Source organism: Egretta garzetta, unplaced genomic scaffold (genome assembly GCF_000687185.1).
Source record: "Egretta garzetta isolate BGI_Z169 unplaced genomic scaffold, ASM68718v1 scaffold163, whole genome shotgun sequence".
Taxonomy (NCBI): domain Eukaryota; kingdom Metazoa; phylum Chordata; class Aves; order Pelecaniformes; family Ardeidae; genus Egretta; species Egretta garzetta.
The window spans coordinates 1,184,393-1,206,407 of record NW_009259308.1 but is presented as its reverse complement, the minus strand read 5'-3'; the positions used below and the strand labels follow the sequence as shown (position 1 = coordinate 1,206,407).

At 39.4% G+C, this 22,015-nt stretch overlaps 1 protein-coding gene across 2 annotated transcripts in view; it reads right to left on the bottom strand.

The window, feature by feature from the left end:
• Positions 1–8,139: 8,139 nt before the first annotated feature.
• Positions 8,140–22,015, bottom strand: part of NR5A2 (nuclear receptor subfamily 5 group A member 2) — a 97,711-nt gene continuing 83,835 nt past the window's right edge. For both annotated transcript variants that reach the window (XM_009636192.2, XM_009636193.2), the window contains one exon: positions 8,140–8,387. In XM_009636192.2, coding sequence (XP_009634487.2) covers positions 8,140–8,387 — 248 coding nt within the window. The remainder of the gene's footprint in view (positions 8,388–22,015) is intronic.

Sequence of the window (22,015 nt, the reverse complement as noted above, 5' to 3'; positions counted from 1 at the left end):
GGCTTTCATGAGAAGGCATTAAAACAAAGCAGAACAACTACAAAGTAACTACCAGGAAGAAAACAGGGTTTTTCTAGTGTCCTTGGCCTCGATTTTATCACCCTGAAGTGATCACTTCCTTTCTGGAGCTTTTTTCTTGTTTTGTGTATATTATTTCTCTGTGTACTTCTTCACATGAAATCAACCTCCAAAGAGTGCCAAAATGTAAATTTAACAAATTAGGTGAGAGGCAAGTTGGGGTGAAGCTTAGAGCATCGGTACAGTGATTCTTTAATAAATCAACTGGAGTCTAAATATTTGAAAATATCTGTTATTAAAATTCTGCTATTTTCTTTGCAACTCCCTCACTCAATAAACAGACAGCAATTCTGCCTTATGAATTGCTTCCAAGTACATAAATGGGGGAACAGAGTTCTAGAGCAGCAGATAATTTCACTAAATCTACCTCCTCTATCTCTACACAGGCTGGCAACCCCTTACTCGTCGGGCTGTACCGTCACCCACGGAGCAGTCGGGCTGTGCAGCGCTTGCCTGCAGCATCTCGGCTAGCGCCCCTGTTGCCTGCTTGGAGTTGTTGCTCCATCCTGAACAAAATGTTACTGAGACACTGTTGATGCTACTCCACCAGACTTTCTCAGGACCCTGGCACACCAGGTGAGGTACCAGCCAGTTTTTCTGACAGCAAGGTGTGTCTGACAGCACTTGAAAGTATCTTAAATCTATCACCTCAGAAAGTACAGTGGGGTTTTTTAGTTTTCTTTTTTCTCTGCAGGATGCCCAGACGGTAAAGTTGTGTCAAAGTTGGATATATAAAAAACAAGGAAATTGAAAAAAAAAAAAAAAAAAAAAAAAAAAAAAAAAAAAAAAAAAAAAAAAAAAAAAAAAAAAAGAGAAAAAATTTATTCCCTTTACTCTTTTGGGTAAAGGCTGTTTTCTTAGTGATGTTGAAGATTGCTAAGCATGTTGTTGGAGAAAAAAGCCAGTCTTAAAATAATTTAATCCTAGCACTGATGCTGCTCCTCTGTTTAGATTCCACTATTAATATTTATGTGCCGTTCTTGAACTAAAATTCTTGGATGTTTCCTATTTTCCCTCTGAAAACAATGTTTGGTAAGGATTGTTGATTATTTAGTTCTGTAGAGCTGATCGTTGTAAGCCAAGATATAGCGGCCTGACTGGTGACCTCGTCTTGCTTTTGGCTGGGATTTCTTCAGCCTGGTCTGACCAGGTCCAGCAGGCGCTTTCCTGTTTTGACATTGTGGTCACTTTGCTGCTTCGAAACATGCAGAGAATATCATGTCCTTGACCTCCCCAACATACAGGTAACACTCCTGAAAATCTTGGTGCATTGGGTAAAGATGACCTGTGAGTTTTGTTTGTGACACAAAGAAAAGGAAAATTAAAGCAGAAACGTGTAGGATGAACTGGGGTGTGGGAATCTGAGTGGTACAAAAGGAGTGGAAAGGCAGCAAGAGACTCACGTGAAGAACAAGGGCTGTCACTGGGAGGGAGTGGGGAGGATCAGCAGGGTTTTCGGTAACCTAAGTGAGCAGAGAAGGGAAGCTAACGTAAAGAAAGAAATAAAAATCCTGAGATGCACCCCAGCCCCACCTTCTCAGGGTCAGTGCCTCTCTCAGCTTCAGTGTCTGAGGTTCTGTACCCAAAGACCTGCAGGACTTGGGGGGAGGTTGCCCCTGCAAATCCAAGGGTTGTGGGACTCATAAGAAGGTCTTCTGTAGGAAGAGCAGGACATCGCTGTCAAATATTTCAAATGTATTTGCTAAGCAAAAAACCAATTTGTCATAGTTTGTGAGGCAGCTATAGTGTTTGATTTTAAATAAAGCCATACTCCGCTAATAGGCTTCCGTTTTCACAGCATGAGTTGAATGAATTGATTAAACATATTCAATCAATTATTCCATGCTGTATTTCTTATCTGTAATTTATTTACATTGTAAAATAAAACTATGTTTATTAAGTGACAGTTAAAGCCAATATCACTTACTGTGGCATGTCCCTAAAATACATAAATGATAATTTATTCAGGCCTTGTTAATACTTCAAAGCAATGATAATAATCTGGCATATTTTATTGAGTTTTTTCCTTTGGATTAAAAGTGAATCAAGAGTAAATATTTATGAAACATAAATATCCTCATGTCTCTTCCACGTCGGTGTGCTTCCCTTTTATTATATTTTCTTTTGCAGCTATTCCTCCCCTGTTATCTCTCTTTCTTTCTACTGTAGTTTATGGACTGCTCGTAATATACATTTACAATACTCCGTATTCCTTGCCGTGGAATTCAAGCACAGATATTCCTACAGCCCTTCTCTTAACATACAGCTGTAATGTGCTGCTTTCCTATAGGAAGCAGGGCACATTGAAGAATTTCCCTTCTTTGATGCACGTAGGTTGAGATCAAGTTGTAAAGAGCAGGACAGCTGTAGTGATGTAGTACAAGATCTAAACACCACAGTATTGATTAGAAGGGCCTGCCTCACTTTTCTGTTATTCTGCACCAACACTATTCTGCTTACATGAGTGGAAAGACACCACTGTGAAACAGGAATCAAGCCGCACGGATGACTGAAGCTCGGTGTCCCCCAGGGAGCAGTGCCTCATGAAATATTTTGTATGGGAACAGAAGCACTGAATGTTTGAATGTGCTTTCAGAATTCCTATAGGTGGCACATGGTGTGTGTGCACGTTTGTAGGCATGCCAGCAGCTACAGAATGGCCATCAGTGCTCTCTGTGGTACAAACGGTGACTTGTTTGGGGTCCTTTCTGCAAACACACTTTATTCCCTCTGGTGCAGAGTCCCTGTTTTACTGTGTAATTGCAGCTGACGGCCTGGATTGGTAGCATCCAGCAAACGTTCAGCAGCATCAGTCGCAGGGTGATTGATGTGAATGCCACACAGGGAGGCTCTTGCTCTGTGAAGGTTCTGGTTTGCAACAGCATGATAAACAATCAGTGTTACTGGAAGTGTCCTAACATCCTGCATCTCAAATGGAGAGTCATTTCCCCCTTTTACAGGGAATTTACTGATCCTGAAGTGTAGGAAGAGCAAGAAGTGAATGGACAAAATTGTGACTCCAACACTATTTTTTTTCTGCTGTTTGTTTCACCCTGTGTTTTGTTACTAACTAATGCTAAAACCTGTAGTCCTTACTGAGGTAGAGCACTGGTGGTCTGAGCTGGACACTACAGCTGAGCCACCATTAATCCAGACAGCATCAGGGGTCTGCATTCCACCAACATCTTGCTTTACCTTGCATCTGAATTATCCACTTGGGTGTGCACAGGACATACATAGCAGAAACTGCCATGAGCTTGATAGTTAATCTAGGACTAAAGGAAATGACAGTAAATAGGATATAAGGGTCAGGACCTTCTCAGGGCAATGGTGAAAACTCACCTTGTATTGCAAGTCCAAGCTTGCATGACAGACTTCAAGACTGTCAATGAATTGGAGAGGGTTTTGTTCTGCAAAGGAGCAAGAATAAGGGGTTTGGAAAGTATGTTTGCTGAAGGGAAGCTTTTTCTTGTCCCACTGATGTGTGCTGGACCAGATTATATCTATGAAGTAGCTTTTAGTGTTGCTCTCTTCAGCTTAGGTCCACTGACATCAGGGTAGGTATGTCTGGGCTTCGTTCTGAGGGTCAGACCCTCTTCTGCCTTTATTGAGTAGCACAGGTTTTTCAACGGGTTAGCAAACTGTCCTTAGAAAACACATCTTTTCACTACAGACTTAGACACCACTGAAATTGCTGGACTGGCACAGAAGTATTTGGGCTCATGCCAGCATCACAGGGTTATATAGCTCTAGGATCTAATGCCACTAAAAATTTACCTGTAATTTTCTTGGGTTGCCATTAATTTAAAGCTCTTTTTCTGCCATTCCAAATTCCAGAGTGCAGCAGATGCTGGAAAACAACAGCAACTGTACTGGAGAAGGTAGAAATACTGTTAGAACTTTTGCGATGTATCTGGGCTGTGGGCTTCAAATTAGGGGTTAAAAAAAGTGTTGTTCAGTATTCCAGGAAATTGTCAAAAAATAAAAACATAGAGCAGACTGTTCCAGAACCAGTGTCAAACACAAGTTAAAAATAAATCCTCTCATAATTTAAGTGCGTAGTGTCTATACTAAATATATCACCCCCAAATATGTATCTGGCAAGGAAAACTATCTAAAAGATATCAACCCTGAAATCTCCCCTGGGTCTTATGCAAAATCATGGTTTTCAGATACGATTCCTAAAAGTTGAAATAATCCTTCCTCACTTGTGAGCCACCTAATCCTATTTGTTTTACTCTGGTTTTGTTGCAACACTGAACCAGCTTTGTTTCGTTCCAGCACAGGATTTGTATATAACTAATTACAGCCCTGGTTTTCCCCCTTGAAACGTTACATTTGGCACCTCGCAGAGCAGCCCCTTCTCAACCACCAGACAGTTCAGGGGAAGTGGTGGACTTGGTCTCAAAACAGTAGGGTACTGCTGACAAGCTCTCTTGGACCACTTCACCTCCCACTCTCGAAACGGCAATCAGATGAGCCAGAGGGCAACCTTAGGAAAATATTTTTCTCTAGTAGCAGTAACATCTGCCTCCTTGGCAGCCTCTGCTGGCAGTTGTGTTGGAAGCTGTGGGTTTGCCCCTGGCCCTGCCGCGTATTTACATTGCTGAGAGGTTATCCTGAGCTCCCCGGGATCCTGTTACCTGATTTTCTTTTGTCCTGTCATTTTCCCTCTCTGATGCTTAACTCTTTATGGGTAGCACGCAAAGTGAAAATTAAGTGTACAGTGCAAGATGAAACATAGTGATTTGTAAGTATTAGCTGGTAAATTCCTTGTGGATTAGAGATTCAGCTTTTCTGATCTGTTTAGCTGTGTTTGTTTTGCTTCAGCCTAGGCAGTTTCACCATCACTGTCTGATGGTTTTGAAGGCATCGCTCTCTGTATCTCTGTCTTCTGCTCTACATCAAATTCTCTTTGGCGCTGTCGTTTCTCCTGCATTTTACTCTCCTCTTCTGAGTCACTGATTTTTGACTGGTGCTTCATTTCAGCGGACTGATGTTATTATAAAGACAATTATAAAGTAATCGGCACGGGCATATCAATATTTATTGAAATACTGAAAAAAAAATAATTCCATTGGCGATGAGAAACTCCTGGCAAGAACTGACATGACAATATGTATTTCACCGATACAGTAAGAGAACTTCAACTTCAACAAGTAACTCACTGCACATTCTAAGAGTTGCATGGATTCAAATCCAAGGCAGCTGCAGAACATCTGTAATACAAATAGTCAGACTTTACAGATTGTCTGTTTACAAACACAGAACAACTATAATAAACCAGCCAAAGCCAAACCCTTTGAATTTTAGTCTGCTTTTACTAATATGTCCTGTAATCAATAAGGCAGTCAGAAGTAAATGTCTGGTTTCAAAGTAGTTAACAATTAACATGAGGGAGTTTTTTGGGTGATTTCCTTTTTTTTTTTTTTTTCCCCTATGTACTTTGGGCAATCTGGTGGGATTCTTGGAACCACAGATGTGGGCAAATATATGTTAGTTTATCTGAAATTGTTTCTATTACACTGTATGAAAAATTCTTTTTTTTCTATGACCTTATTTCAATTCTTTTGTCCTGTATATAGATAATGGTGCTGTGAATACAGTTAGCAACATTTTTTTAAGCTTTTTTCTTTAATATTCATGAGATTCACTGTAGCATTTCAACAGGAAAAAACGAGAAAGTACAGAATGCAAACACTTGAAATACGCTTTGTTTTTCTTTTAAGAAGGAAGGAATGACCATACTTATCTTGGACACGTGCGTATACCTATTTCACAGGCACCGTCAATTGCTACCCGCATCTTACTTTCTGGTAATTTAGTTTGTCTGAGGGAGAACGCTGTTATTTAAAGAATGCTTGCACGTCTGCTGTGTGGGGTGACTAAGGGAGCTGTGCTTGCTTTGCTTTTGGTCCGCACGACAGTACATGTGTTCTGTGATAGAAGACAGGCATCTAGGAGTCGCAGACGGTAGGCTTTGCTGTGTTTGTACCCTATGCATGGACAGAGTATTAGAGCTGATTAATACAGGCGATTAAAATAGTGTGCTTTGTACTAACGCGGATGTAATAACTGATGTCTTTGGTATACAACGTATGAATGGTTGGAAAAAAAAGAAGAGCAATGCACCTTTTCAAGTTCACATGAAACAGAAAAAGCTATAACTCACATAATTTACAATAGATTTAAATAAACTACATTTAGGATTATGAAGATTTACAGACATTTAATCAAGTGAATGATTTTAATTTGTAAAGACCCTTGTGTGTCCCTGAACTATGTTCCACTAACTTGAAGACATGCTACAGTAAACACATATATTTGGCTTCTTCATTCTGGCTATATCTTATATAAAGATGAAACCAAAGAACAATAAATTAGCATCATAATTGTCTACAGTGGAAACTATCATATACAATATAAATAAACTATTCAAAAGCCAGCAATCTTCATGAAAAAAATTAAAGGATTAGGATTTTATACAGTTTCTACAAGTGATTGTGCAGCCGATAATCTCAAAAATTAAAGTCAAAATGAAATACCCCTATTGATTTTAGTGTCTCACGACATACAGTAATTAAGTACTGGTAAAATAATTACCAATTTAAAAGAAATAATAAGGAAATCACTGCTCTGCAATTTTATCACAGTTTTTTCCCCACAGGACCTAAAGAATGTAAACACTATGTTTTTGTTAACGTTAGAGATTAATACTTTATTTTAAATGTATGTTGATCCACACCTGCACAGTTACCTTTAAGGATAATGAAATAAGGCAAGACTTATAACTGTGGCACTACATGTTAATACTGATATCTTCATTTGGACAGAGAGAGAATTGTTTGTTCTTCTCTAATATTTGTTCTGCAGCAGACTTTGGCCTACATAGACATAGCAGTATCACTCTTCTTTCTTTGCGTAAAAGGTGTGCATTACCTAACTTTAAAAAGAAAAAAAGTTTCATTAGATATTGGATCTTTGAGTTGAAATTTAGTTTCTTAATTACTGGCAGTTTTAAAGATCGTTTCTTAATAAGCTCCATGACCATCAGGTCACACAATCCATTTGCCTATTCTTGCATCACTAAATGCATTTTTAAAATTTTATTTTTAGTTTTAGTTTTTTAACATCAGCATTTGATATTTTTTTTGTATGTGTGTCAAAGAATCTATTTTTTGTGATGGCTAAAATATCTCCATTTCCTTTATTTGGAAATGGCCGTGAATATGTAGCAGAGCCAGATTTTAACCACCGCACTAGTTAAGTATATAGTTGAATTGGCTCATTTGTTTTGGAGTATTTATTTTAGCTATTTCATAGCTATCCTATAACAGTAGTAGAAGAGGGATACTGCCTGATAGAACAACATGAACACGTGACAAAACAAACTTCAGAACATAGTAAGAATGCCAAGCTAACTGGATAACAGACTCTTCCTATTAGCGATTTGCAGGCCTGAGAGACGGGCAGTCAAAACCAGCCTCTTAGGATTTGGTGGCGACACTACATAGCACGTGGCCTACGCCAGCTCTCTCTTACAGATTGTTGAATGGATGCCACATCATTTATCACAGAAGAAGTAAGTGTTGGGTCCTTGGAAGGATGACAGAAGATGCTATAGATGCAGTTTTGCACCTATTATAACTGTTTTAGAAGTCCTGCTATACGGTGGAAGGAATTTAGTGCACTCAAATTCCCCACTATCTTAGCTTGATAATACAGATCAGTTTTTTTCTCTTAAGTTTCTTCATATTGGCAATCAGAAGAGTTAAATATACAAGAATCATTCTGTCCTTTTTCATGTTGACATTGGTGATAGTATCCACTTGGTAAGTTCACTTCATTCCAGGATAAAGTCCTATATAGATTCCTTTGGGGGTGTGTAGCATATGATTCACAGTTTGCAATACAAATACCCTGATACATCACTTATTTACTATTAGTATTTGATTATTATACCATTTTGCAAAGTCTTAAAACCACATTTTAATTAGTGTTGCTTGGAGCAGTTCAGAATATTTTTTTTTCCTTGAAAGCAGAAGCTCTAATGGGTATAATTTATGCTCTCTTTGCATGCAGCATTTCAATGAGAAGGTTATTACACGGCACATCCCCGTTCAGGTGTTTGTAGTAGAGGTATTCTTCGGCCTGCATACTGATGGCCCGGATTTCTGGTAGTCGCAGGAGGAGCTGCCCAAATTTGTCTGTTTGCTGTGGGTAATTACACATTGTGTAGTCCAGCAGAGCAGCATTCACTTGTTCCTGAACACCTTCCACAAGCTGGAAGTTCTCAAGATTTTTGACATCTGAATGATAATAAAAAAAAACAGTAACAAGAATTCAGTTGCATTTTAATTCCTGTTTATGAAGGCAGTGTTTCACTAAATGGATTTTTTTTTTTTCCTCCTGACAAAAGCATACTTTACAAGCTGCTGAATATTCAGTGAACCCTTTTGCCAACTTTCCTGGGAAAAAGATCACAAAAGAGCTTTAGCGGAGTGTCTTGTTGAAATTCTGCATATACCTCAAATCAATTAGACACCAATGGAGTCTGAGCAAGGTCAGCTCTTTTCATAGCTTACAAAAAGAAAGGTTGAGGATTCCTAAAGTAGAAGACCATAATATATTGCTGGCAAATGAGTCCCAAGAGGAAGCCCTATCTTTAACCTAGTATGTTACACAATTCATATAATTCTGTATTAATTTTTCTGACCCAAGGTGAAATCTGTGTCCAGGGTATGATGTAGTTAATTCTAATAAAAAGTGACAGGGTTCTTGTTTCTGTTTGACATTTTCTAAATGATTCTGAAAGCCTTTGACTTGTCTAGCCTATGTTAATGAACCATCTGGTACACTCCAGTGACTGCCAAAATAATCTTCCCTACTAGAAACTCTCTAAAATATATATTTCACTGACTAATGATCTTTATAAAATGAAATCATTGTCCTTTGGGTGGAATACCAGATAAGAATGGTGCCCTTTAACCTGAATATGGTTTCTGAAATCCAACACTGATTTTTTTTTTTGGTATTGGACAACAGGGGCATTTACATCAGTAAGGCAGGTACAGTTTGTTCACTCTGTCTCTGTTTGATTATCTTCTGTTTCTATACAGCAGGTTCAAGCTCTGGAAACGCTGGGCAGAGATAAATGCCAGTATATTAACTCCTCATTATTTGCTTCCCTGTGTAAAAATTACTCTGATGGTGTCGTCTTTCAACATGTCTGGAGAAAGGAGAAGTTATTCTAAAGCTTGCCAATTAGAGTGCTGCTATAATGCAGAAAGAGTGAAGCGATCAAAGTGTTCATACTAGGAGAACTTGTTTTGGTTGGTGTTTGATCATTTATACCATCAGCAGAGTACCCTAATGCAGTTTCTTGTAGTGCTAAAGCACGGTGATACTGAGCACAACTTTGCTGCTAATTCACTTTGAATAAAGAGAAATCTGCTCTTCTGTGGATGTTCTTGGAGCACAGGAGATGGGGAATTTGGCAGAATTTGGTTCATTGTAAATGCCAGCCTTTGATTGGAGGGGAAATGAGTGTTTTCCTTTGCAAAACAGGAACACACGTTGGTCCCTCAATCCATCAGCAGCCTGTGTAAGTTGAGTCTCACTGCACCTTTTCCTAGAAGTGCTTTAAATAGAGCAAATATTGGTTCCTGTACATAACCATGTGCTGGAACACGAGGGAAATGATTGGAGGAGGCAAACATTTTCTTCAGGACAAGAGGATAGGAAGGATACCAAGGATCCCAATGGCAGCACGGGGTAGCACGCACAGCCTCCAGGGCCCGTGTTACAGGCTTTGAGCAAGAGCCTCTCTGGAGCGTGCTGGCTGCCGGCTGCCTTTTAGCTTCACTCTTGCATGAGCTGGGGTGAGTGTTCCCCTGCTGTGGTCATTCCTGACCACGTCTTTCCTGTCCCAGTTTCACTGTGGAAATGAAGCAAGTGGCTCCCGGATTTGTGCTGCTTGTTTGGGAACTGGGGACACGACCTCTGTCTGAATTTTGCTAGCTGGCTTCAGGAACTCGCTAGTGATACTTAAATTATGACGGCTGTCCAACAAGAATCGTCTGAACTTTGCATTATCCAGAGTGAGGACAACTGGAAACTTCAAAGCTGCTCTGCCTGGTCCCTTAGCTATTCAAACTCATTTGTCCGAAGTCTTTTAGCCAGTGTGTCCGGAGATCTTTGGATAATCGTATTTTCATGTATTACACTGGAGATATTTCTCACACAAAATACATCTGGTTATTATTTTATGTACCTATATAAAACTCCCAAGGTATATTGTAGCAAGTGTAACCTGGTTTAAAAATTGGGTGTTCTAATCATATTTTTACAGAGTTAAGAAAGTAATAGTATCAACTATTACAATTATTTTAAATAGGTTGCTTTCAGATGCAAAATGCAATCGTGAATGAATTGTTAGAACATAAGAAATTCTCACAGAAAGCAGGGACTATGCTGGAGATTAAACTGTTAAACAACAAGATAAAATGTATAATGATTTCAGAATCAGTATTTTGAACTTGGTTTTCCCAGTTAAAAATAACTTTAAACATCAGGAATTTTTGGAAACTGTCAGCTGATTGAGCCCCCTTTAAATTCAAGGGGAATCTCTCAGTTGCTCTCTGTCTGTTTTGAATCATACTGTGAGATTAACTTGTGCTGACTTCTTGGAAAACCAGGTTCATTCTCCTTTTTGCTGTCTGTCTAAATGTTACTGCATGGAATATGTATTTATTGGCAACATCACAAAGTCAATTTTTACAAAGGCCAAGAAGAAACAAAATCTGAGACTTGCAAATGTCCTGTATTTTCCTGCAAAAGTGGTGAATTTGATGCATGTTTTATATAGATGCATTCTGTCTTCAGCTGTATTGATAGCATACTCCAAGTCAAAAGGAGGCATAATATTTTATCTATATTACCCCCCTATACAGGACTGGTGGCTTCTGGCAGTAGGTGTACCTGTGTGTTCCTATACACTTGTCAGCTACGTGGCCAGGCTGAATTGGATGGAAGCTGCAGAACTACGGGTGAAGAAGGTCTGTGTTGGTTTTTTTCTTATCTCAGTGGACAGTTCTTTAAATACTCACGTGTGGCAACATAAGCACTGACGTCAGATATAAAAACAAGTCCAATTTACCCTAACAGCAAACAAAAAGTAGTTCTGGGGCTTCTATACCACATCCAGCCTGAGGACAGACTTTTAATGTATTTCCTCTACACAAATTCTCGATATTTGTGGCGAGGCTCAGTGCTTGTAAACAAGATGTTATTAGTTAACCAGTGACAATACGTAGAATTTTCCTGACTTTTTCTGTTCTGAATCAGATACTCATAGTCCAAATAATTACAGTTTAGGGCATCACTACACAATTCATCTGTGTGTAGATCTCTCCAGGTCTGCAGCCATAATAGTGGGGGTGTAGGGGCAACCTCATGACCAGTTATGTATTTTGGAGCGAGTCTTCATGAAATAACCAAGGGGTTTGGATATGACTTTTGCCAAGTGCTCTCATCTCATGTACATTAACAATAAATGCTGCAGTAAAGCAAACGCAACAAACTGACCAGAGAGAGAAGTCAAAGGGTATGTGCTGAGGGCACTGTGCAAAGCTCCACTGTTGTCTCAAGCTCTCCTGTGGTACTTTATATACTGTTAAAAAAGAGGTTTGCTGGACACAGAGTTGCAATATAAATGATGGAGTTATTTTTGAGAGAGAATCACAAACTCTAGCTCTAATAAAGATGAATAACGAACAAAGAAAAACATGTGAATATTAAGTTATTTCCAGTAGCTCCAAGTTCCGCAGGTAGAACAAGAAATGCTATACAGTTTTCACTTCTGGTACTTAGTATTTAGCCAATAGTGATAGGAATGTTATTAAATAATAACTTTGGTTTCTGAGTAGATGGTTTTCCTGTGCTTTGGGCTTGTTTTTGTTCTTGGGTTTTATTATATAACTCTGGCTAAAGGTACGTGATTTAGTTTTCCAAGTATTTCCTTTCTGATAACGGTCCTTTGAATGCTAATGAGTTAACTTGGTGAAACATCAAGCAGTGCTGGTGCAAGTCTGCTGAAGGCAACGGTGTGCAACGAGCGTGAAAGCTGCCACTGGTGTGTACAGCACAACAGCCTTTTCCACTTTCACGTAATTCTTTGGTCCTGTCTGCTTTTTAGAATTGGAATGTCTCTTATCAATCTTTACATCAGTTAGTAACAATTTAAAGTACACATGTTTAAGCTTAATGCAAGAAATCATTTTCCGAGGTTTAGAAGCTTGTAAATTAAATGAGTAGGAATAGGTCCCCCCCTCCCACCCACACACCCTTTAAATCCTAGCAGCTAGAAAAAGTGTTTTGTGTTGCTACAGTAAGTATCAGTCTCTTATCTCTTCTACTTTATTCACTCAGGGACTAATTACCAACTTTTTACATGAAACAGCCTTACTGTGAGCTCACAGTGGGGCGCACATCTTTTTCTATCCTTATTGGAAAGTAAACCCTTAGGTCTTCTGGAATATATTATATGTTTTACAAGAAATAGCAATTGCTTTTCTGTCAAACAAAGAATTTTTGTTCTCTATAGCTTACTTTTGACGATTAAGACAAAAACAGTATTATAGTGTGTCAGGATCTGCTCTGCGGTAACAGTAAAGATCTGCCAGTATTCCCAGAAATCCCCCCATTTTGATTATTTTCTACATCTGCTATAAAGCTGCGCATTAAGCTGAAACTGCATACAATATTCAGCCTGAGGAGAACACTTTTGCATATTTTCCCCAAAAATGGGTCTGGTCTTTAGAGGGGGAAAATATTTAGGTTTCAGAGAGATTTTCTCCCTCTCATATTCCAAACATGAAATACTGAAGATCTGGTGATCTACTAATCTGTAGAGAGCTTCCCTTGGTCTGGGAATTTTGAAAAGAAAAATGAAACAGAATGAGAGATTTAAATTTGAAAAATAGTAACTCCTTAGGAGCAGCGTAAATATTCCCCAAAGAAAGCTGGTTAAATTTTACTGCTCGCATCTTTTATCAGATACTCTTTCTACATGAAGCCACAAAAAGGTGCGTGCACGCACTGCAGCTCGGCTGCCTCTCTGCATTTACACCATCGCAAGTCCTGGTATCGCAAGGGTGAAATAAGGTTGTGTTTAGGCTCTCCATGGGGAGAAATTTCTCGCTTTCATAAGGCTGGAAACAGTCTTACAGATACTCCAAGCAATAGGACTTGATGCCAGCCCAGGGTTGAGCTTCCTCACCCTGAATGGGCTGATGAGCCCCATCATTTAAGGGCTTTATTAAAACTGAACCAGTCCCAAAGCTTAGTAGCTCTTTGGAATGACTGTTAAATGTCTAGGTAACATATGATGTCTCCCAGACTCTAGTGGTGGTATTTTTGGCCAGGATGGCCTTCAGGCTCATCATCCAAGAGGTCTGTCTGTTCTTTCCAGCCAGACTGCATAGCCTAATGAGGCGCATTGCATCCGCTTAGAACCACGCTGTTTTATCAGGGAAAGCTACAGCGTGCTTCCTCAGCCCGAAGTTGGGGTTCCCATCAGGGGCTTTGTTGTGAGGCTAATTCCTGTTTGACCTTGAAGATGTTAATTATGATGAAGGTTTTTCCCCAGAATGGTTCAAAGAAGGGGGGACTATCCAGGATGGAGGTGATGTTACCAAACCTTCCTCTATTTAAATACAGCTTTTTCCTAGTTTCTTTGCTTGCTTTCTGCTAGCCTTGCAAACCCTCTGGGTTACGGGACTTAAAACACAGGTAGATTTTGACACGCGATAAAAAATTTTTTGACGGTGAGAGCAGTAATGGTTGATAAAGTGCCAATCTCTGAAAATTACCCACAATTCTCCTTCATTGAAACTAATGGCAACAACAGCGGTTCCATATAGCACATCTGTCATGAAGGCAGATGTATGCTATTCTATAGCTAAGCCTTCTTGACAGACAAAATGCTATAATGAAGGAAGATTTATGGTAAAGATAAGCTCCTTACTGCAAAATTCCCCTCAGTTTTATTACAGCAGGGTTGTGCTGAATATTATTTACTTAGAAGTCATGGGAAACAATTTTTGATAGATGGATTTGTTAATCAGTGGTAAGGTGTTATATTTAGCGCTTTCCAAACCTTGAAAAACCTTTATATTATAACAGAAACCACTTTTATTTTCTTAAGACTCCCAAGTCCAAACTGAATGTGTAGAAAACTTTTCCTGTCTTTAGAAGGATTCTTTTTTGGCAGCGGTTAAGCTACCTGCAACGATCGATCTCTGACTGTTTATTGGGGTCATAAAGTAATTTTCATTTTCAGTTGAACATAACACCAGATAATGGGCACATTGTTTTGAAAATCTTGATTAAATTCTTCTATAGCAATGTATTTCATTCACACCTAAGTACTGGGCAAAATGATATATATATTTTTAAAGCAAGAATGCTTATGAGAGAACAAGCTGCAATTCTTAGTCTGAATCCTATTTCGTCCCCTCAGTATTCAATCTTGATGGACCTTTGGTTTATTTCAGAACAACTCAGACTCAGCTTTAACATATTTTGGTGGTGTTTTATAGTGGTAAGCTTCTTTCTAGTATTATTTAAAATATTGAAGCATTTCTTTCCATTCAAAAAAGATTGTAAAAGGACAGATTCTTACCCAAAATATAATCTCCTAATGTCTGTTAAGAACTGTGCTTATTGACTTTTGTGATGAATTTTATAATTGCTTGTGCTACTGTTAGCTCTGCAGTGGAAAAGGAGATATGGGGAAATAAGCTGGTTTCCTCTCCTTGTGCAGCTGTGAAATTATTTTACTAAATTTCAGTTATTTCTTTTCTTGCCGTTCCAGTAAAGACAAAGGACAAATCCTAATCTGATGTCTCGAATCTTTGACTGGTGTAATTACTGAGTCATCACTCGGGTAAATAAAACAGCATGACTTTCAACAGCTCACGCTGAATTTACTGACTTGAAAGTTAAACAAAATCTCCACCCACTTCTTGTCCTGGCACCCCAGGAACCAACATCCTTATTACTTGCAAATGAGGCATACGTGATATGGTGGTCATTGAAACACAATAAAACAAGATCCTGCCAGGCTTCTTTGGAGGAAGAGCTGCTCACAAGTTCTGGCCCGAAGTCCACAGCCAGCTACACCCTTAAATAAAGCCCAGTGTTTCTCACTGAGACCTGCGAGGGAAAAGCAAGGCAAGGCACAGCCACACAGCCAGGGGTGTGGAGAGTTAGCTGGGATGGCTGGTTGATGAAACTGTGGCCCAGCCTAGAAGATGCCAGGGCAGACCACAGGCACCAAGTCCCAGGCAGTGATTCTACTGCTGGCGCTTCACCTTAGCCAAGCCTAAACTCCGGTACCACCTCACTTTCACTTTCTAAAGCTTCATCCATGCCTGGAGTTATGCCCCTGCTCATGTCCCAGACTTGCTCCTGCTTTGGGTGAGCAATGCAACATGTTGCTTGTCTCTTGCTCGTCTGGGATTGAGGGCAGCCTGTCTATTGCCTGAAGGCTTATTCTGTAGGTATTTTAATCCATGCTTAGCGTTCACTCATAGGATTAGGTTCCACATAAAAAAGTAGCTGCTGTTTTCTTTGAAGCCATGACAAAGGAACAGGAATTTGAGCAGCACTTGCTCTGTTGTGTCTTCAAGGAAATTCCCCGAACAACTGGAGTCTCCTACCATGCCAGTGGGTGGTCTCAGCTATTGCTAGCTACAGGCTGTTCTCCATGAAGGTGTGCTCCAATCTTTTGATTGAAGCTCTGCTGCACTGAAAAAAGTATCCCTAGGTGATACAAATTTAAGCCCAAATTTATAGCCTGACATTGTAGGCTGATGGTAAGGGAACCTGCCTGGGCTGACATGGGTTTCTGGTTCTTGCTTCCAGGTTTGCTTGTATATTTGATCTAGTGACCACTTAAGGTAAATGACAGATCAATTCTAGAAAAAATGTCTCAATCTAAGTCTCTCTTTTCCAGGAAAAAATTGTGTAACCACTATCCTGTGGAGCCATGGTCATATTTGTATGCCGGCACGCGTTGATAAACTGGGGCAGAAGTGACTTAGTGAAGGTCTCACAGATAAACTGAGAAAGAACGTGAGTCAAAACTCATTTTTCTCACCTAATCCCAGGTTCATATTATAGTTTGGGCTAGAAATGTTTTGTCTTCTGAATATTCAGTTGGAATAAGCATAGATAAGAAAACTAGTATGTTAATTATCATGCTATCAGCAGGCTTCAAAATATATATATGCTTAAATGCAGACAAATCTACAGCCATAGCACTAGTTTATATCACGCTTACAGTTACCAGAGAAAAGTATCACATTTGATAAAAGCAGAAACTAGGCTTCTGATAAGAGCTAAAAAAATTAGAATAAATAGCAAATTTATTGAATCAAATAGTTTCCCCACTTAATTTCTGAAACATCATTTTAATCTTCAATAGCACATGAACAATACAGGATTGTTGGTGTTTTAAGGGAACTGGCTGTCAATGTCTACAATTTGTAGGGTCTGAATAGTTTAAGATGTCATAAATATTTATGAAGTTCCTGGGAATGGTGATAGGGACATCATACAGAATCCTTGAAGTTATGAACTGAGGCAGAAAGGGTGTTATATGCAACTTGCAATAATAGACAGTGCAGTGTGGTATAATGTAGAGAGGAGCAAGAAACAATCTATTATTTAGCTAATAATAATAATAGCTAATAATAGGGGGTTGGACTCGATGACCTCTAGTGGTCCCCTCCAACCCAAAACATTCTATGAAACATTCTATAAGACGCAGCTGAATGTTTAGAAAAAAAGGAATGAAAATTTTAGAAAGATTTGCTTTTGCTTAGACATTTGCAACTTTTCTGAATAATTTCATTTATTGCATTCATGAGAAACTTGCACATTATCTATCCTTTCCCTTTCTATCCCTCTACTACTCAAGTACTGTTTAAAATAGGAATAATGGACCAGATTAATCTCAGAAGTATTTCCACTGCTGCCACTGGAACTACACCAAGGGGTGAGATATAGTCCTAAAAGAAGAAATATAAATATTTTCTGGAAAAATATTGAATATAAATTTTTACTGAGGTTAAAACACAGAAGTGCAGCTGCCACTGAAACCCTTTTGAGTAGCAGTCTGTATCCTTTTATAAAGCCCATCTGTCTCTGCAGAGTATAAAAAATGCATGATCATAAAAAGCAGTACTCCTTAGGGGAAAAATCTCTCTGTACTAATCTTGTAGTCACTTTACAAAACAGTTTTTAATCCCAAATTTGCATTTGATTTTCAGTCAGGAACTTTTGTGGTTTTTGCAAAGTTTTCTTATTCCATTAGAATAAGATATGAGGTACAGTTTGTTCAGGTGGCAAGTCCAGACTATGAATAAACCAACGTTATCATATGAAAGAGAATTAAACAGGCAGATCCAAGTGGGGATATATTAAGCCAAATTTAAGCTCCAGTAGTTGAATTTAGCCTGTACTAGATGTCTGGTTTGCCTCAGGATATATTCAGCTTTCCAGCTAATCGACTGAGGAAAACTGCCTCAGGTATGATAAAATTTACAAGAGAGCTCAGTCGAATAGCTCTTGTTATAAATACTAGCTTAAAGGCATTCTTCTGGTCTTTGGGATCAGGACTGTATTTGCATTTAATTATTATATTTCAAACTTTTTTGAACTTGCTTAAAAATATTAGACCATCCAGTTATACCATTATAGTGGTTTCCAGATAAGGGTAGAACTTCATACCACTTTTTTATTTCTTGGTGGATTTTGTTTGCCTTTATCCTTTTATTGAGATCCAAAGTCCCATGGGAGCAAAAATTATTACAATATATTCTCTTTTAAAAGAAGGAAATATAGTTAAGCAGAGGTGTTGGAGTGGTATGTTGATCTAAGAGGTACGATAAGCTACTACGACTTCCTGACAATGTAATTGACAAATAATTCAGAGTTTTAAGCCTTTTGCACTATTTTGAGACAAGTCTTGGCATGAGACAATCACCCAATCATCTTTTGGACATATTGATTTCAGAAAACTATTTTTCCTCTTTTTTGAGACTTTTAAAGACATGATTTTACTAGTTTTATGTGCCAATATTTGCACTAGCAGGTTTTTTTTTAACTGAACTAAGTTGTATTAGCAGAAGCTGATTTTAGTTTAGATAGAACATGAAAAAGATAATCACCTCTGCCTGTGTAAGATATGGGAAGTGGAAATCACTCAAAGAACTATTTTATGATATAATTGTGTTGAAATAATATAAAGCATTCATTTAATTGCTCAATGCTGAAAGCATTACAGTAGAACTGCAGTAGAAACAAATATGCAACTCAGCCAAAAATTTGAATTTTACTATTATTATTTAGAAAAGGTGGACTCTACTTTGGGCAGCTACAATTATTTATTATGTAAATGGAAATGCAGACAGCTCACAAGACCACTGGTGGTACATCAAAGCTGTTGTTTCTCAGATGCTGTTTCAGTTCACTCTCAAATCATCATTGACAAAAAATTTGCTGGCTTAGATGAAAAGCGCCAATGAGTTTGGTCCCATCATATCCATGCATGTATCGGTCATCAGATCATTAGCATGCCTGACTGCAACAGCCCATGAATTTGCTTAAATGTAATGCACTGTGCATGTGTGCTCCTCACTGAGTGACAGCTCTTGCCCTGTCCCCACTGTCCTCCTGGCTGGCCCAGGCCATCGGGCCTCCTGCTAGGGGTGGACAACAGAAACACTTTCTTCTCCTATACTCTCAGTCTTGCTTTCATGGACAGTAAACACAACTTAAGTAAGTAATTTTCTGCTGCAGTCTTTCAAAGCATATTGTTTCTTCTGAGTGGAAGTTGCAGATTTCATTTTTTACTGTGACATACGTCTGTGCTTAGTCGTGGAAGCAGTTTGGCAAATGAGAGTGACAGACACCCAAATGGGGACATCTGCAACTACCCTGCCACTCTGCAAGCATCAGTGCTGGCATGCAGCAGATGCTGGAGCGGCACCCAGATGTGTGTTAGCCTTTGGACTCTTTTCCCAAAGACTTTGGTGTGTGTACCACTGTTCTTTGTCCTCGTTGTTTACACTTTTAAACATACAAATACAAAAGCCAAAGACAAGCCCACCTGAATAAAAGTCCCTCTGGCAACATGGCTACTCATCAGTTAAACAGATAGGATAGAGAAGTGTGGAATAGAGGAAATATTCTTACACCTGCATTTCAAATATGAGGCTCTTAGAAGACTGTTTTATTTCTCAGCTACCTCTGATTTGTTGACAGAAGCCCTGCTCAGAAAGGACTGGAGGCTCTCAGATAAGGTAGCACTTCAGGACATTTTTTAACATTTCAATTGCTTGGTAAGGAATAGCAGAAATAAGTCAGGTAAACCCCAAATTTGTGCTCACTGCTCAGCTCAGACTCGAATGTTTGGTCATATATGGATGAGATGTTTCCATAGAGAACATAGTCATAAGCTTAACATGAGGAGCATGAACTAAGGGGCTCCAGATCCCCATTAGTCTCTGGCTGGAGCTGCCCCTAATGCAGTGCCAAAAAACTCATGTTCCCTGCACAAGGGCAGAGGTACTTCTGGTCCCCTGATGCCACATGCCAGTTGAGGGAAGTGAGCGCGCCTCCGGCACTGCACAGGATCTGCTGGGATGGTCTGCAGAGGGGCTTGGGAACATGAGGGAGCTCAGCCTCCTGCAAACTGACGTTTGCACTGTTCCTGCCCTGGCCAAGCTCACCCCACCAGTGGCATACATGCTCACAGGGTCTCGGTGATGCTCTGCCAAGTCCCTCGTGCTTTATTGAATTAAATTGTGGATTTGCTTAGGATCTGGAATGATTTTTAATTCTAGATCCACCTCCACCAAAATCAACACTCATTGGATTAAAGTCGGTTCTAGCCAGGTCTCACTGTACTCTTCAAGCAGGGGTGTTTCCCCACCTGTAGATATTTTTTTACAGACAGGAATGTGAATTGCCACTCGGAATGAAATTTCTGTTCTGTTTTTCATTTTATGGTAGAAGTTATATGAGTTCATAGAATCATAGAATCATAGAAGCACTTCACTTTGGTTGAAAAAGACCTTTAAGATCATCGAGTCCAACCTTTAACCTTACCCTGTCATCCCACCACTAAACCATGTCCCTAAGCACCTCATCTATCCTTCTTTTAAATACCTCCAGTGATGAGGACTCTATCACCTCCCTGGGCAGCCCATTCCAGAGCCTGACAACCCTTTCTGTGAAGAAGTTTTTCCTAATGTCTAGCCTAAACCTGCCCTGGCGCAGCTTCAAACCATTCCTCCTCATCCTATCATCTGTTACCAGGGAGAAGAGGCCGACCCCCACCTCACTACAGCCTCCTGTCAGGGAGTTGTAGAGGGCGATCAGGTCTCCCCTCAGCCTCCTCTTCTCCAGACTAAACCACCCCAGTTTCCTCAGCCGCTCCTCGTATGACTTGTGCTCCAGACCCCTCACCAGCTTTGTTACTCTCCTCTGGACATGTTAGTTAGTACTATGAAAGTTGCAAAAGCAAACTGGATTTCTTTAAAGGTTAATTTTTCTGAAGTTATGCCCAGGCCAAGAAATAGTGCTTTCCTGTAACCTTGCGGCCACGGCAGACAGTGGGATATGCATTTGGCAGGATGCAATTCATGTCAGCACACATGTGCATCCTCGTCTCACAGGAATGCATAGGCTTTCAAATCTAAGGTATTCAGCAACAAACAGTGCATTTATAGCTGTAAATCACCACAGTCTCAAAATGCCAAGGTAGCCACTAACTCCTGCAGCAGAATTGCCCACGCGCCCTGCAGGAACTCCTACCCGACTGCTGGAGAAAAGGCAATACACTCACACGTTTACTGTTGCTTTTGCCATTCTTTGTTTATATTTACTAATTGGAAGTTAGTATGTTCCCAGAAGCAAATAAATTCGTTTAAACCAAAAATTATACTCTTTTTTCCAAACTGTGCATTGAAAAGCAACTCGGTGCTTTTCCTAGTGTGCAGTCCTAAGAGCACTTCTGAGTCTGCCATAACACCGTAGTCCCTCTTTCAGCTCTATTCTGTGTGTTTAACACAGAGATTATTGGTCTGTTCACCTTAATCAAAGTCAGCTTACTTTGACTAGTAAGATATAGACCAGCTCAACAGAGATTAGCACAATTCTTACCACTTCTGTCCAACCAAACTTAATGAGCTTACAGTTAAGCACAGCCGAGCAAGAATTTATTTATTTTGGTATTAATTTCCTGTGTCAGCTTCAGGTTTAAAAAAATACACAGATCGCAGCTTAGAAAAGACAAATCAAGCCCGACACCTAGAAAAAAAAAATCACATACTGGAACAACTTGACATGGAATCCAGTGGTGTCAAAATTCCTCGATATTTGATGTTTCAAATTCAGACATTCTTCATTTAGACCAAAATAACAGACATTTATAGTGCACCTTACTGCTGGTGACTATTTAACAGCTAGGTGCTCTCACAGCATGGTGCTCTTTATGTGCACAGTAATGAAAGTTCGCTATTGATTTTTCTGTAGCTGCTTGTAACTATTATAGTTGATACATCAATAGAAAAGGAAAGCACAATGTTTCACAGGAGGCAGAAAATCAGAGGATACATGATGCTGTGACAGTAAATCATGGCATAATCTCAAGAATTGATAGATGGTTACTGCTAACTTGAAACCCATGGCTTTCTCTGAAAAGACTAGCCTATAATCGCCCAATATGTTCTAACAGACTGACTGCCCGTAATAGTGGTAAAGGACACAACACAATGTTTCATCTTCAAAATAATGGTTTCCACGAGCCAGGTTGTTTTGTTGTGGTGGAATTCGTTTTGTGTGTTACTGCAGAAGGAGAGGGAAA